Genomic DNA, 18,933 nt, shown 5'->3' with positions numbered 1-18,933 from the left:
TCTCTGTTTATTTTTTCAAACAAATGGTTTGGCGTCTGTGCTTACCACTACAACAGTCAGCAATCTGTGTGTATGTCAAGGATTTCAATTTTGTATAGTGAGATACAAATCCTTGGTGTATTTGCAGGCATGTTTATATCTTTGTAAAACTATTTATTAAATAATTTATATTCGTTTGAGCAGAGGTAATTTTTTATAAATACGTCTCTGGTTTGAGCTTGTCGAATTAAAACTGTAAAAAATCCCAGGCTACCAAAAAACACGAACTTTTTTTCTTTCTATAAATTTGTATAGATACACACCGAGAGGTTCGAATGACATTTTCCTAGCATATTATCTTAGTATTCTTTCCCTTACATACTTTCCCCTTATAATGTTATGAACATGATCAATGACAGAACAGAATTATGTAAAACATATGATTTGAATGTAAGAAACTAAATAATAATTACTAAGTATCACAGTTTTTTTTATTAAAACATAGTCAGGCCATTTGGAATACAGATACGGATCAAGGAATTTGTAGAAAAGGGGCGTTGCCGTTGCCATAACTGTATGATATCTGTGAGATCGTTATGGAGCTCATATGGAAGAATCCTATCCCTTTAGACCTCTTTATTTTAGTACACTTTCAAAACTGATACAATCAACAATCCTGCATGGTTTTGGGCAATATTTCACACAAAGTTATTTATAGAAAAACTATTTGTGAGTGTCCTCATCAATTTAATTGAATTACTTATTACTTAACTTATACATACATGTAACTGACTTCCAATGACAGTCAATACTAATGTTAACAGCTTCTACAATTTTTGAAGAAATAACTTCCAATCATTAATGATACTTAATAACTTTGTGAAAATGTCTTAAATGAAAAGAATTGTTATATATATTACATGTACATGTCCATTGTTCACTAATTTCCAATTATGTCCACATGTTCCTTGATGACTAGCTGTGGAACTGTAGCTCTTAGGTCCTTATGTTATTTTTTTTACTATTTGCAACCATAGAGAGCAACAACATTTTCTGAAGCATGACAGGAGCAGGCCCCCGTTACATAGATATAGGAAGATGTGGTGTGAGTGCCAATGAGACAACTCTCCATCCAAATAACAATTTAAAAAGTAAACCATTATAGGTTAAAGTACGGCCTTCAACACGGAGCCTTGGCTCACACCGAACAACAAGCTATTAAGGGCCCCAAAATTACTAGTTTAAAACCATTCAAACGGGAAAACCAACGGTCTAATCTATATAAACAAAACGAGAAACACGTATATATTACATAAACAAATGACAACTACTGTACATCAGATTCCTGACTTAGGACAGGTGCAAACATTTGCAGCGGGATTAAACGTTTTAATGGATCCAAACCTTCTCCCTTTTTCTAAAACAATAGCATAATATGCCTTATGTCAGTCAGCAGCCTAAACCTGTCCGTCTATGAAACATCACCAGGCGCTGTTAATTATGTGTATTGGTATACTATGTTTTTACACTTCAATATGTTCTTGGATTAATTTGCACTTCTCATAAGTGCAAATTGGAATCACACTTTTTTTATTTGTAGAATCACTAAATTTGGCAATAATGTACCTCTGGGGATAAATTATACATTATTGTTTAGTGACCATAAAGTGGCCCGCCTCCATGTGCCAAAATTTTCTTTCTGCATAGTGGACTCATTATTTTGAACTCATCAGGGTTCCTGTACTCAACCGACTTGTTATTTAACTGAGACATGACTGTGACACATCTCAACAAAAACTGTGAATAAAATCAGAAGCAATTTTAAAACAACACATGGTGTTGGGGCTAAGAATATCACCAGCTCCTCATTGAAAGTAATGACAAGACGGAAACATGTGTCCAACAGATTTATCCAATACACTACAATTACTTTAACAAACTTTGAAAATCGTACATAAGTGTTTTTGATTTTTATTAAGTATAGCTTGCTTTCCGTCAAGATATTTTTATGGTAGAGATACCTGAATAGATTTGACAGTTACCATACTTCTTCGATTGTGTCCTCAATGTGCATGTAGTATTTGCAACTGAACATTTACATTTACTTACAACAATAAATTCTAACAAAATTTGATAAAAACTGAAATTTTATGGAACTAAAAACTAGATGTTCTAAAGACAGTATTGTTAACCTAGGTCTATGTGCATCTCTGACCTGACAACAGACACATCAACACATTAGGCTAGAATATCATTCGTAACTAAAACTTTAAAAAAAATAATCATTATTGCTGATAATTTCAGAGATTTAAAAGTACAAATCATTTTGCTTTTGTTTTATTTCTCTTCCGATAAACTTTTTCGTGTGCATGGCTTGATGGGCGCAAACTCTTAAGTTAGAATATGGTCATGATGGTCAGCTTGTTAAAAAGTTTATGTATTAAAAAGTTTTTATCCAAAAAATGGTATAGAAATGTCGACAATAACAAACTGAGATATTCTATTCTAAAAATAGATATAAATATAATCAGTGGTATGAGTGCTAATATTACAGTTGGTTTGGCATTGGAGGAAACAGTGTTCCTATCCATCGAAAATTTTAAAACTTTACACACTCTGTGTTCTCTTTGATTTTTTTTTTTATATAAACCTATTTTAATTTCCAAATTGTGGTCCCTTACGCAGAATTTAGTTAAAATAAGATTAATAAGTCAAAGAACAGCCTTCAACATGGAGCCTTGGGTATATAAAGCCTCAAAATGACATGTGAACAACCGTTCAAACAAGAAAACAAACGGTATAATCTATAAACGAACCAAGAATCACTTATTAACTATACATTAGCAAACGACAACCACTGGACAACAGATATCTGACAGGACAGGTACAAGCAAATACAGTATAAGTGTATATGTTTAAAAGCCTTTTAAAATATACGAATAATTCAAAAGACTTAAGTTACAATGTTCCTAATGTTACCAGAACCGTATGTGTTAATAAAGAGCCAAATATATGATATTTCTGAAACAACTTTTCATCCTAAATATGCATGAAATACTTGCCACTGGACATTAAGCAAGCAATCAACCCAGAGGTACATTATTGCCAAATTTGATGATTCTACTACAAAAAAAAGTGTGGTTCCAACTTGCACTTATGAGAAGTGCAAATTAATCCAAGAAGATGTTTAGTGAAAAAATCCTTGTACTATGTACATTTGTACATCATATGCATAATGTACATGTTGTATCTGTAGCGATATACATATGATTTTATTTATTTACACCTCAAAATATTATCAATATCTACCATTGTCTATTGTATAAAATGATTGGATGATTCATTGCATGGTAAACTTTTAAATGTTTTATTTATTGTAAACGTGGTAAATTCATGATCAATATATCAAGTATTGTAACTGTAAAAGATCATAGAAATAGGTCTGCACATGTAATGATAGTCCTTCATTAGTGGTCATTTCACCATTCTGTTTGAAAAGGGGTACTTTCCCAATATTTTAAAGGACCTAAATGAGAAGTCTTTATGATCAGGGGAAATATCCATGGAACAGCTACATGTACCAAATAAAAAAGAAACAAAGTAGACATCTTATATCTTACACCATAGGGCCATCTGCTATGCTGTTTAAATTTCTAGGTTCATATACTTTCATTTGGTATTGTTCCTTTGTTAATGTATTGTTTGCATAAGATAAAGGCAAAGTGTATGATGGTAGTATTAGACTTAGCCAAATTATGGACTGCAATAATTTAGCTATACTCTGTAACCAATCAATTTTTAGCTCACCTGGCCTGAAGGGCCAAGTGAGCTTTTCTCATCACTTTGCATCTGTGGTCGTCCGGCGTTGTTAACTTTTACAAAAATCTTCTCCTCTGAAACTACTAATTAAACCAAACTTGACCACAATCATCATTGAGGTATCCAGTTTAAAAAATGTGTGGCTTGACCCAGCCAACCAACCAAGATGGCCGCCATGGCTAAAAATAGAACATAGGGGTTAAATGTAGATTTTGGCTTATAACTCTGAAACCAAAGCATTTAGAGCAAATCTGACATGGGGAAATTGTTTATCAATGAAAAATCTATCTGCTTTAAAATTTTCAAATAAATCGGACAACCGGTTGTGGGTTACTGCCCCTGAATTGGTAATTTTAAGGAAATTTTGCTGTTTTTGGTTATTACCTTGAATATTATTATAGACAGAGATAAACTGTAAACAGCAATAATGTTCAGCAAAGTAAAATCTACAAATAAGTCAACATGACCCAAATGTTCACTTGACCCCTGAAGGAGTTATTGCCCTTTATAGTCATTTTTTACCAAATTTTTGTAATCTTTTACAAAACTCTTCTCCTCTGAAACTTATGGGCCAAACTTAACTAAACTTAGCGACAATCATTATTAGGGTATCTAAGTTAAAAAATGTGTCCGGTGACACAGCCAACCAACCAAGATGGCCACCATTGCTATAAATAGAACATAGGGGGAAAATGTAGATTTTGGCTTATAACTTTGAAACCAAAGCAATTGGAGCAAATCTAACAAGGTGTTGAATTATTTATCAAGTCAATATCTATCTGCCCTGAAATTTTTCAGATGCATTTGACAACTGGTTGTTGTGTTGCACCAAACACATCACCATCACCAAAACACAATTTTTTCATGAATCCATCCGATGATCTGTTTTCTTTGTTTGATGTGCATATAGACCAAGGTGAGCGACACAGGCTCTTAAGAGCGTCTAGTTTTTTAAATTTGCATTTTATTTTTGTGCCTTCTTTGTGATAAACTAGATTTTTTTTATATTTTTCAGGTAAAAACAAACTATATAAATCATGGCGGGACATGCCATGCCAGCAATATGTGGACCTTGCTTAGAAGGAGGTAATAAGAATCCATCTGTGAAATGGTGTACTATTTGTGAAGAACAGTTGTGTCCAGGGTGTGTCCAACATCATCAATCTTTAAAACTCACAAGAAATCATTATTTAACAGAAATAAGAAATGATGCTTCTTCTTCATATGCTACAGAAAACAAAGGAACAACCCTCAACACACCTGAAACATGCATAAGTCACCCATCAGTTGAAATACAGTTTTATTGCAAGAAACATGATATTATGTTATGTGATGCTTGTCTGGGTTCACACCATTCATGTAATACATGTAGTGATATAGTTCCTATCGACCTTGCTTCCAATGGGACAAAAAATTCACAAAATTTCCACAGTATTCAAACAGAAATTACAAATATTTTACAAAGTTTCAGTGCTATTCTTGCAAATAAGCAGACAGTTGAACAGATATTTTCTAACGAGGTTTCTTCAGCAAAAAAGAAAATTGATGAAATAAGACTAGAACTAGTTAGGTATCTTGAGGAAATGATTGATAAAACATTATTGAAGGATGTTGAAAGTCAAGAAAAAGAAGTTCTCAATCAATTGATGAAAGACAAAACAGTTGCAGAAGATGGACGAAAAGAAGCAGCTTGGTTCTTAGACGAAATGTCTTCCATACTGAATACCGGATCAGATAAACAAGCATTTATGTTACTGCAAAGATTGAAAGCTTTCAAGAACGTAAGGGACCTACAAGTGAAAGAAATGTCTTACAACATGCAGGCATATTCGTTGAAAATGGAACTGACTGATCCTGTTGAATTGTGTTCTAAAATGGAATTACTTTTTGGAAAAGTAAATATGGAGTCAACACCATACAATGTGAACATGATGCAAGGTATGAAAATATCAGCTATTTGTGCAACACCTGGAGAGTCAATAAAGACTGAAAAATTTGTATACAGTGTATCAATAACGGACGCTGGTCATCTTCTTGTTGTTGAATTGAACCTTTTTTCATCCTCAAAGGTGTTTTTATTTAATGATGCTGGAGGTCATATAAGTGATATTAAAATTCCAGGCACACCAACAGATAGCACTGCAGTTCCTGGTGGAAGTAAAGCTATTGTATTAGTTGACAATAAAAAACTTCTATTCCTGGAAAAAGATGGTACCAGTACACTTCATTGCAAAAACATCATGAAGATGGCAAAAGGTTGTAATCTTATAACTGCCTCATGGAATAAATTATATATCGCTTATAAAAGTGAAATTATTGTAATGGATATCAATGGTCATGATGTTCAATATTTGAAGACCCTTAAAATGCACGACTTACAGATTCAAGCTTTTAGTGTTGGTAGGGATGATGAAGTGTATTATGCAATTGCAGATCGTTTATATTGTATGAAGGATTATGGTGAGGAGGTTTGTCTATACCAAACACAAGATTTGAAAGAGGTTTCTGGAATTGTTCTTGACACAGAAGGAAATGTTTACATTTGTGGTAAGAAATCAAACAATATTCATGTCTTGAAACAAAAGGATAGTTCTGCACAGGTTTTGTTGAGGGAAGGAGATGGTCTACAAAGACCCAATGGTATTTGCTTTGACAAGTTCAGAAACAAGTTATTTGTATATTATGAATCTTCTTATGATCCTATTCAAGTTTACAATGTTACAATGTAGATGATACATCTGACATGAAAACATAACATGAAGGAAACCCATAAGGGAGCAACAATTTAACTTCAACAGAGGGGTAATGCCAGTTTCTTGTCCGAGTCCAGAAAAAAATGCGCAAAGTACAAACACTTTTTTTTTTTAGTTTTTTCGATGCTATTAATCAAATTATTTTTTTGAAAATTTAAAACTTTTATGGGGAAAAACTGGTTTTAGAATAAAAAAATTTCATCTGCTTGACAACATTTTTTGAATCAGAATATTTGAGATAATAAGCCTCCAGGACAAGGTGCAGGATTTTCTTGCTGTATTGAAGACCCATTGGTGGCATTAGGCTGTTTTCTGCTCTTTGGGTCGGTTGTTGTCTCTTTGAAACATTCTCCATTTCCATTCTCAATTTTAAATATACTTTATATAACATGTATACAATGTATTTGTTTTATTAACCATTGTTAGTTTTATAGGTATTTATATATAGTATGCATGTTATAAGCTATTTATTTATGTATTGTTATTGATAAATAAATTGTATCTCTAGATCTGTATCAATGTTTTGCAATTGCCTTTTGCGAGGTATCAATAAATCAATAAATACATATATACTGTACATGTATATTATATATGCACATTTGTAATACTTGTGAAGACTGAATAAGGGCAAAAAAATTCCTTGTTTCAATTTAGAAAGAATCTAGCAATAAGGGATGACATCAAAAGATCGATGTAGGATGAAAAAAAAAATCAAATAGTTTGGGGGTGGGGGCGGGGGGTTAAAATTCTATAAGTTTTGAATATCAAAAATCGATTTTTACATATATCACTTTCATGACTATTGGTAATCAATTTTTCCCAAATTAAGTTAAGAAGGGGAAGGGGGGAGGGTCAGTGAAAAAACTATTTGAATTAAGTTTTTTATCCTACATTGAACTTTTAATGTCGTCCCTAACAATGAAAAAGTTATAGATATACTTCATTTATATACATGTATTGCACTATTATATACATGATATATTTATATATATGTTATGCACAAAACAGCTTCCTTACGTTTGTCAAACAATGGAAGTATTATACATGTATTAATGGTCAAACAAAAAAAAAGAAGATTAAAATGGATTGATTTTTTTTGTAAAGAGATAAATTCTCCCCTCAACATTTCATATAAATTTTTCAAGATAAATTGCTAGATATCTTCAAATCAATTTTATGATAATGATAATCTGGATTTCTAGTTATCTGGTTATATATTAAACCAATCCATATGCATATACTAGTAGCCTTGTTTGAACCAGAAGTAGCAATATATATAACATTGTATTATAGTATATATCATATTGACTAATTACGTCTTTGCAAACATATAGATGGCACTGGCAAATATCATACTTTTTTTATGTTATACCCATCCATACATCATGTACATCAGCTTATAACGTTTCAAAGTTGGAATTCCTTTACCTGTCTTGAGTATACAAAAATTCCAACCTAGAGAATAGTAGGCAAAAATTGCAGATTATATGGCAAAAAGATTACGAATTATAGAGAAACATCTATAGGCAATAAAATATTATAAGGAATAGAAAATAATGAGATGCTAAATTATGCAGAATAGAATGACTGGCAAAAACATAAAAGATTCCAGAATTAAAAAAACTTTCACCCACCAACCCTAACTGTACAGCATATGTCAAGGAAACATCAACATAACCATGATAACAATACAAAGAACCCTGCCTTCTGTTGTTTTAATAATCAAACTATTACATTTCGTATGTCAACACGTTGTATGGTTATCACATTCACGTTTGTCCTAATTTTTGCCTCCAGTTTATTTCTTCAAAACATCAGATGAAAAAAAACATTTCAAGGAAGATAAAGAGAAATTTGTAAATATTCGACACTAGTATAGCTGCTTATTAGTTATCAAAGGTACCAGGATTATAAAAGAGGGGCAAAATATACCAATGGGATATTCAAACTCGCATTTCGATACTAAACTGACATTGCCATGGCTAAAAGAGATGAAGACAAACAGAAAAACAACATTGAAAACAAAAGACAGCAACACGAACACCGTCAAAAGTGGGGTGATCTCAGGTGGTCAGGAAGGGTAGGCAGATCCTGATCCACATGTGGCACCCATCGCGTTGCTCATATAAGTGCAAACCTAGTGATATGTCTAATTCGACAGTCACATTCGGGGTAAAGGTGACGAGATTGTAGTTACATGTACGACAATTTGTACACATCCGTCGGCACCTGTGACACAGGTATTTCAATAACGGACAGCCGACTCGTTATGGATTACTTTTGAGCAGCAGCCTTCTATCAAGGGGTGGGGGCCGCTATCAAGGAAATCATGATAGTGCCCTTATCAAAATAGAAGTAATCATGTCCTAGGCCTTATTAGATCAAAATGTCCACACAATGAGCTTTAATTATTATGCCGCTTAATGCTTATAAAAAGTCCAAAAGACTAAAAAACAAATAGACAAACAAACAAACAAACAAACAATAGTACACAAAACAATACATATAAACTAAAGGCTAAAAACACGAACCCCACCAAAAACTGTGGAAGCATAGGGTGTTTTATCTGGTTTCCAGTATATACTGTTTGTTTATGAGGGATTTTTTCAAAATTATAAAATAACTTGGAGCAGGATCTGCTTACCACCTGAGATCAGCCTTAGTTTTTGGTGGGGTTTGTGTTGTTTATTCTTTAGTTTTCTATGTTGTGTCATGTGTACTATTGTTTTTCTGTTTGTCTTTTTTATTTTTTAGCCATGGCGTTGTCAGTTTGTTTTAGATTTATGAGTTTGACTGTACTGGCTTTGGTATTTTTCGTCCCTCTTTTGATAATATTTAATGTGTCCTAATCGAGGGTTTTGTCGCAATCATTGTTGACAGCACATAGTTGCAACTGCGATATTTACGAATAGCATTGATTGTATTATAAAAATTTAGCCGGTTACGCATAATGTTGGAGCATATTTCTAGTATTTTAACGGAAAAGCATAATGTCTGCTGTTGTTCATTCATCAGGTAACTTGTATTGATGATTGTCAATAATGATATGGTATCTGCTTGTTTATTTTATATTTATAAGACATTCTATGGCTTATTTCTCTTGGCCTTCACACTTTTGATACATTAAGTCCATATTCAATTTTTTGGGGAAAGACGGCTATGAAAGGCCGTTCATGTCAAAAACCCGATAAAGTAACGCGTTGATATTTAACGCGATAAAATCACATTTAACGCGATAAATGTTGTTTAAACGCGTTAAAATCATTTTTAACGCGTTAGTTGATAATTTAACGCGTTAAGCAATTCACTACAAAAAATGACAGAAAAACTTTCTGCTTTCGCCTTAACTAAGTTTTAAGACGTCAGATTTTACTCGAAACATGATAAATGAAATGGCCGGATGTGTCATATCTTCGTCAATTAACGCGATAATGTTGAGATTAGCAGCACATAACGTAGAAGCTTTTTTAACGCGTTAAATGCAACTTTAACGCGTAAAAAGAAACTTTAACGCGTTATAAGCATCTTTAACGCGTTAAAAGCAACTTTAACGCGTTAAATTATAGTATATATATCCCGGCGAGGGAAGAACCAAAAATTTGCGAAAGCAAATTTACAGATCTAACATTGTTGGGTTGATGTTTAGACGAGTTGTATATACATAGCCATGTATCACCATCATTGATGGCGATCCGATCACAGGCGCTTGGGTCTATGATACATTTTTTTTTTTTTTTTTTTTTTTTAAATTTTCAATTTTTCTATATTTATAATACATATCTATCACTTCTGTGCATGTCTCACCTAGTTTCGAGTGATTTAAACGACCCAGAGAAAATACCAAATTTTACTATCCATACTAAGAAACAAAAAGGCAACTAACTCGACGCCATTTTTCTGCTATCTATAAATAAATAGATTGACCTACCTGGATTCCCCAACGATTTCTCTGGGAAAACGTGCCTTCCTTGTCGTCAGATCGCACACATCATTGATATTTATCAAATTGGTATTGTTCGTAACATTTTTAGTCCATCTCCAGCATATAATAAAAAGATTTTAACTATTTTGACTATTTTCAAATTTACGTGCCCGGAAGTTGATTGTTTTTCCCGAACTTTTGTCAAAGGGAAGTAATATTTTCCCGGACTTTTTCGGAACATCTCTCCAAGTACGTAGGAAAATAATAAAGTGATACGATGATATCCGAACTTTTACCAAAAAGGCGCAAATTTCCAATTGCCGGAAAAGAATCTAATATTCAGTCTGAAATGATGGCAATTCAACCAAAGGAAGTTACTCATAAGAACATTGATTCATGATAATTTATGAATATACAGATTATCACACAAAATTTACTTATGAGAGGAATTAAAAAAAATTAAACCATTGACCATTTGATCTGATATTTTTATTTGTTTGGTGTAAAGGGGGGGGGGGGGGGGGAGGACATTTACCATTATTTTCTTTCCATGTTATTGACTTTGTTTTAATTATTACAAAACATGGGTCATGTAAAAAAAAAGGGGGGACAATATTTCCAAATTTTGTAGTTCCCCTTTCTAACATAAAATCAAAATTGTGTGATTTTTGAAAATTAAAAGATTATGACCACTAACAATCAAGTTAGGGGCTTGATTTTATTCGTTGTTCATCATATCTGTTTGTTTACATATAGTATTAGTTCGGAAGTCATCGTATCACTTTATTATTTTCCTAAGTACTTGGAGAGATGTTCCGAAAAAGTCCGGGAAAAATATTACTTCCCTTTGACAAAAGTTCGGGAAAAACAATCAACTTCCGGGCACGTAAATTTGAAAATAGCCAAAATAGTTAAAATCTTTTTATTATATGCTGGAGATGGACTTAAAATGTTACGAACAATACCAATTTGATGAATATCAATGATGTGTGCGATCTGACGACAAGGAAGGCACGTTTTCTCAGAGAAATCGTTGGGGAATCCAGGTAGGTCAATCTATTTATTTATAGATAGCAGAAAAATGGCGTCGAGTTAGTTGCCTTTTTGTTTCTTAGTATGGATAGTAAAATTTGGTATTTTCTCTGGGTCGTTTAAATCACTCGAAACTAGGTGAGACATGCACAGAAGTGATAGATATGTATTATAAATATAGAAAAATTTAAAATTTAAAAAAAAAAAAAAAAAAAAAAAAATGTATCATAGACCCAAGCGCCTGTGGATCCGATGGATACATCTGTTGTAGGGTTGTCACTGACTCAGACGTACATATTATATATATATACATATACATATACTAAATAAATAAATGATTTGGAAAATACGTTGAAGGTATAAATAGTCATGAGAATTCCGAATGCAATAAGGTTCTATCGGGGCACTCTGGTTCTAAACCCTGGTTCCATCTGGGTTGTTTGGTTCTGAACCTTGATTCTTTGGTTCGAAACTATGGTAACTGGTTCAACATCCGGGTTGTTTGGTTATAGTTTGGGTTCTTTTCTAGATTATTCTAATGTTCCCGTTGAACTTGAAGAATATAACCACAAGTATCCGAATAAAAAGGTTAAGTAGGTCAAAGACGCTAAAATTGTTTTATAACATTAAACATTTCAGGATCGACGGTAAAAGAAGCTCATTGTAATGATTAGGAAACTAGATAAAAATAAAGCATCGTTTAGATTTTAAAAATAAATCGAAATTGTTCATTATATCGAACATTATTTTATTTAATTCAGTCGTTCTGTTTTATTTATTCCCGTTAATATTTCTAGACGTTTTAAAACAACAAAATTTGGAGACCTGTCGTTCAATTGGCCAATGATATATGCATCTAGCCACTTCACCAGTTGACGACTTGCATATATATTTAAATGCACATTTAAAGTTCGAATGCATTTTATTTAGTAGCTGCTTTGTAATAATGTCAGATTTGATAGACATACGTGTGAAGTATATATGTCACAAATCGTTTTGTTCAAAACGGAATCTTAAAAGACAAATAAAAAGAAAGTGTTGATCAATTTAAGTTTAATTGAAAAATATGTTATAAAATATAACAGAAATGTTGGTACTAATACTAATGATACAAATATCAACACGTAGACTAAAGATAGGAAATATGCTTAATCTGTTGTTTCTGTTCTTTAACTTTAGTTTGACTAAACCAAATGTTTTGAAACTTATACACAATGATTATGGTCACTTAACAGTCAAAATTACGTGAATCCTGTTTCTATATGTGGAGTTTACTTGTGCTTTCTTTTCACAAGCAGGGGCATCTGTGGCCCATAGACATATTGTACATTTATTTCAGTAAACGGTTTAATAACTTCCTTTGGATTCTACTCCAATTAGAATTAACTTGCATATTTCTTTTAGGATTGCGGTGCAGTTTGATAACAGACAGTGACCAGCATAAAAAAGTGTTTCACTAGATTGAGCTCTTTGTCTAAGTGTACTTTAAAGGTTCTTCGCACTGAGTTCAGTTTATTGATATGCGTATACCTTCATGTGATTTTTAAGATGCTTAAACAGACTATCCATATCCATCAAATTAAATCCAAGGTAAAATGATTGAACCATTTTGAATTATCAATCCAACACAACTTGCAGTACATGGTGCTACTAGAGCAGTAACTACTCTTTCTAATTTTCACGGCAATTAAAAGATTTAGTTTTCATTTGATCAAAACATTCTTCATATCAAAAATTGAGAATGGAAATGTGAAATGTGTTTAAGAGACAGTAAAATGACAAAAAAGCAAAAAGCAGTCAAAGGTCACCAATGGTTTTTTAACATAGTGAGAAAATCCCTCGCCCGGCGGCGGACTTCAGATGGCCCCTTTAATAACAAAATGTGTACTAGTTCAAACTCCAATACATAAAACCGATCTTTCAATTAAAAATATACAAATATATCTAAATATTTAATATAGATATAAAAATATTGGATATGAGTGCAATCAGACGATTCTCCATATACTTCAAACAAAATATATACACTCACACCACATCTTCCTATATCTAAGTAACAGTTGTACAATGACGAAAAATGTCAAGATCATATAAAGTTTCTCGTGCCACAAGACTCACCATCTTATGACAATACATCTTCATGCTACATATTCAGAAGCACGGTCAATTTAGAATTATACTTTTATGTCAGGGTATTAAACAAAGGAACACACTTATATAAAGTATTGAGCGACAATTGTTAAAGTTCTGGTGGTCGTGAAAGACATTTAATCGAGAAGACATATAAAAGGTCAATACATATTCTAATAAAATTAATTACACAGACAAATTTACGACAAAATAAAACTGTCTTTCAAAATGGTTCAACATTATGATCAGTATTTCAGAATATCCAGTTTTTAAAGTACATAGTTATTACAAAACAACAAAAGGCAGATTGCTTCTCGACATTTCAATGACATAGAAAATGTAAACAAACATGATTTTTTTCACAAATTCGACTAGAAACCTACTTTAATAAAAATAAGGGCATTCTGTTTAAATTAATCAAATGGTTCTTATAGTTATTTTGTATAAACATAATATGAAACTTGGTAAATGAAGAACTAATTACACAAAAATGGATTTTTTGGATCGTGAAAGATCATGTACCACATTTTTGAAGATCATGAAAAGGATCGTGAAAGATCTGAAGCTACGAAGACGTTCAAATTTTTCTTCAATTATATCATAGTTAATATTTGTTATTGGTATTGAGAAAAGCTATATAGGTCAACATCCTCAATAGGTTTAAGCTTTTCAAAGTATAAATATTTTCAGAAAATGAAATGTAAAATAGTTGGATGATTGTAGGATGAAGTTTTTTTATTGTCATGTAAAGTACTCACTTATCACGAGTTATAGGATATCCACATTTGGTATATTGGATCCTATAAACTGCATGTCCGTCAGACAGGATTCACCTGACTCCGAACTTGCCTTATTTCATGGATGAAGATTCATTTTTGTTGTCAAGTCAGTTTCGCGGATTTGTTAAGCTTTAGGATAAGTGTCTGTTGTTATAATTGTGAGGTGTACATTTTCGACTTCTGCAAGGTTTCAACGGACATTAAACCCATTGTCATGCAACATTCGGCAATGCTCGTTTTATGTTGTCTAGCCTTTGGATATATACCTGTATGCTATAGCGCCATGGCATTTCGTGTATGGTGTCTGTTTGCATGTTTCATAAATGACCATAATGACGTCAATTGTATTTGATATATTGAATGATAGAAAGATGTCTATGTCTGGCTGTCGGTCAGGGTTCATATACTTTTGACCTTATGTTTCGAATTAATTGGCAAGCATAACTTTTATATTTGTCAGTTTCTAAGGCACTGTAAGGATCGGAACACATTTATTTGGTCTACGGGATATTCATAGATATCTGTATGTCATGGTTCATTTGACCTTGCACTCTTTTTATTAACCATTGACTATCATGATTTAAAAAAAAATGTGGTATGATTGCCAAAGAGACAATTATTCACAAGAGACCAAAGTGACACAGACATTAACAACTATAGGTCACCGTACGGCCTTCAACAATGAGCAAAGCCCATACCGCATAGTCAGCTATAACAGGCACCCATATTGACAATGTAAAACAATTAAAACGAGAAAACTAACGTCCTTATTTGTTTTAAAAAAATGAACAAATACCAAATATGTAATACATAAAAAAAACAACAACCACTGAATTACAGGCTCCTGACTTTGGACAGGCACATACATTAATAATGCGGCGGGGTTAGACACGTTATTGGGATCCCAACCCTCCCCGAGTCTGGGACAGTGATACAACTGTACAACATAAGAACGAACTATAAAATTCAATTGAAAAGGCTTAATTCATCAGATAGACAAAAATACATTAAGCGCATTAAGCGCATTTGACACTTCTAGTAAAACCCTTGATATTATAGACGTTCCATAACATTAACTATCATAAGTAAGGCATACGAGACATTACAGCATTTGAGATTTGGTATTCTATAGTCTGTAGTATATAGTTAAATCAATCCACATCTGCGTTGTATATACAGAACTTAAGAAAGTACTGTTGCACAAAATGTTGGTTATCGTTCAATCTCAAATTACTCATGAAAGATGCTGTTTTGAGTGTATTTTTTTGTTTGATGGATATCATTTTGATTTAAACGTTGCATATCCATACTATTGGCTATAAGTAAATAGTGTCAGTCTGCATGAATTGCACTTCACCGATTATCAGAGCTGAATCTTTTAAACTTATCTAGAGATGTTTTAGTTGTTGTTTTTTAACTCTCGAGGTAAAGCGTTGAATAAAAAAAAAGCTTTAATGTTCATCCTTATCCAAAATAGTTACAGGCTTCAACCAGTTTCAGGTTTATTAAATGGTAAAAGAAATACTGATTTCTGATTACTAGTAATAAGTCTGGTCACGCATTATCTTTCACGATCAAAATAATGCGTTGCCTGATCTTTCACGATTAAGTTTGATAGATATTCAACAAATTAAAGGTTTTCATATACAAATTAATGCTTTTAAGAGGAGAACATTCCTTAATTTTACTGAACTATCAGATACACCAAAGATTACATTTCAAATATATCACGATGAACTGAAACATGACCATTATAGTAACAAAAAGCGTGTTATTTGTAATTAATTGCATATACATGCATTGCGCATTTTGTGTTTTTTCATAAAGTACTGCATATTTTCTCTTTCTTATTTCACAGTTATGTTGGGGAAGTTAAACCATTTTGATAGACATATCTTTTTATTCGGATTTGTTCCGCGTTTTGAAAATTAAGCAATATTTTTAAAGAATCTGACCTAGAATTCCCATTAAATGTCTTTCACGATCCGTTACCAGAGATTTCACGATCGTCGCTCAATACTTGACCGCCGTTATATATTCTTTCATGCTCATTCCTCTCGATAAACCGAATGACACCCGTGGAGTCAATTATAAAGCTTTATTAAACATATTTTTATGAACACTCCTAGTTTTCCTACGGTAACACCAGCCTAGCAGTCCTGTGTTGACTTATATAGTCTGTATAAAATCAAAATGAATGATGTGAGGGAGTGTCACTCTGGTCAATCCCATAGGGGATTGACGGCTTGAAGCCGTGGCATACCACCATCTTGCATTGTACTTTTGCAGTGACCAATCAGTCTAGTTATTACCCAAATCTCCGAATGTGTACACAGATGTTCAGTTTTATTGAATATACTGTTTATTTTTATGAAGAAACTTCCAGATTTATCGCATTATATCTCTTAGAAATATTTAACAAGTTCCAAACATATGTGCTTTAGAATACATTTTGTTCAACTAAGCCGGTTAAGGCGAGATAACTCTTTTAGTAAACCCATGGATAATTCATGATTGGTTTATCAGTGGATTCATTTTGATTTTATACAGATTATAGTGTGGAAAACCCCCCAACAAATCTTACTTAGATTGAAGAGAAGGAGACCCAGAAATGAATAGTTTGACTTTAAACACTTTTTTACACATTTTTCTTCTGTTTCTCACACAATTATCGTATCTTGAACTCTCCTTTACACTATTAACGCTTATTTTACAATCCGGAAAAATTAGTATGACGAGATATTCTAAATATATCCAACCTACATTGCATTTTATAGTGACGTCATTCTTGGAAGAAGCAGGGATATCCTTCACCAGTTCACTGGTTTAATATTTCAATCATTCTTAGAGATCATGCACTAATTACAAATATGTATTTGTTAAATCTAAACATAATATTGTTTACTGTAGATGATTTAAACATCAACATACAATACTTTAATTTGTAGGTCAACAACTTTCAAAATTAACAAAGATCGTGGGGTTACATGAGACAGGGGAAAGAAAAGATTTTATTACTTTTTTCGAGTCCTACTAATCAGAGACAAGAAGCGTCAAAAAGCGACAAGAAGCGTCAAGAAGACTATTTAGCGACAAGAAAAAAAATATTCTTCTTGTCGCTTCTTGTCGCTAAAATTCTTCTTGTCGCTAATTAGTGAGACCACTTTTTCTGTAAAAATTCTGAGAATCTTCCTCCAATTCAGGAGCACCTCAATTGATGAGTAATTATCCACTAAAATAAAAGTTAATGTATTTAAACACTTCAAATGTAACATTTCATTGGATTAGTAGTCTTCTATTAAAACTAAATTTTTGTGTACCTACATAATCATTGTAATGGTAAAAAAAAAAATAATAAAAATTTGCATTTTGTAGTTTAAACATATTTATTATTTACAAATTACATTTTTTATTAGTACCTGATTCCCTGTGATGAGAGTTATAACTCCGAACTTCATGAAATTCATTGGAAATTTAAAACTGAATAGATTTTTCAGTCCACACTTTCTAAAGAAAAAACCTAAAAATCCAAGAGAACTGTCACAAAAAATGGAAAATGGCCCGAGCCTGCAGTTCAGTAGTACACAATCAAGATTTAAGAAAATATTGTAGTTGTTGTGAAATGACAGAATTCAGTTGAGTTTTATAATTAGCTATCAACTTTAATCAAATGTTTAGATTTAGAAGATGCAGATCTCTTTCATTGGTCCAAATTGAATCCTCAACTAAGGAAATGAAATTACATAAACAACAATTGATTTCAATATTGTCAACCTTTCTACATGTTCTAGCTGTTCTCTTTTTCATTCTTCATATGAAAACTATCAAAAGATACCCCCCTTTCCAAAAACATAATTAAATAGAAACAAGGGCCGTCTTTCCCCTCAGAGCTATTCAGCTCTTTGATTCTCTCTCGTCCTACTTAATTCATTATGTCTATATCCATTTTGGATTAAACGGTTTATTTAGTGGTACATATTTAGTTGATGTCTTCTAAGTTGTTACTATTATATATATTGAACATGTTAAATTGTTCATTCGATGTTTCCGCTCTGTTATGTTCACTAAGTTTTTCTGCTGGTTTTGTTTAGTGGTGGTATACTTTGACATCGCGAGTTCTTATTCATTAAAAACAAACTCCTATTATTGGGTATACGGGGATGTGCCAAAAATATTGGTCATAATTTTGCGAGATTTTATATAAAAATGACCCACCTTTTTAATGACATCCTATATTGAAATGCATTTACGTTTGATAACTGTATATAGATTTGGGGTATGATCTACATATCATGCATATGCTATTGAGAATATATAACGATAAAATATATGTGCACCAAACGATGTCAATTCATATATAAAAATTTAAGAGTAGCTGGTATATTTATGAGTGATGATGAGTTAGTGCTTACATTTGTATATCTCTACATAAGCATGGGTCATATTTTAAATATTTTATGTAGGTCATTCTTTCTTAAAATTAATATTTATATAACTATAGGAACCGAATTTCAGTGAA

At 32.4% G+C, this 18,933-nt stretch overlaps 1 protein-coding gene across 1 annotated transcript; it reads left to right on the top strand.

The window, feature by feature from the left end:
• Positions 1-352: 352 nt before the first annotated feature.
• On the top strand, positions 353-7,064 carry LOC134721487 (uncharacterized). The gene is made up of 2 exons (XM_063584540.1): positions 353-429; positions 4,814-7,064. Exon 2 carries the CDS (start codon positions 4,836-4,838, stop codon positions 6,525-6,527), a length of 1,692 nt encoding a protein of 563 aa, XP_063440610.1. The 5' UTR covers positions 353-429; positions 4,814-4,835; the 3' UTR covers positions 6,528-7,064.
• The last annotated feature ends 11,869 nt before the right edge of the window (positions 7,065-18,933 follow it).

Source organism: Mytilus trossulus, chromosome 6 (genome assembly GCF_036588685.1).
Source record: "Mytilus trossulus isolate FHL-02 chromosome 6, PNRI_Mtr1.1.1.hap1, whole genome shotgun sequence".
Classification (NCBI taxonomy): Eukaryota; Metazoa; Mollusca; class Bivalvia; order Mytilida; family Mytilidae; genus Mytilus; species Mytilus trossulus.
The sequence above is the reverse complement of the archived record's forward strand: the minus strand, read 5'-3'. Positions and strand labels throughout refer to the sequence as shown.

What these genes read in the sequence shown, in the direction of transcription:
- LOC134721487 (XM_063584540.1), top strand. Translation starts at nt 4,836, where the DNA reads ATGGCGGGACATGCCATGCCAGCAATATGTGGACCTTGCTTAGAAGGA.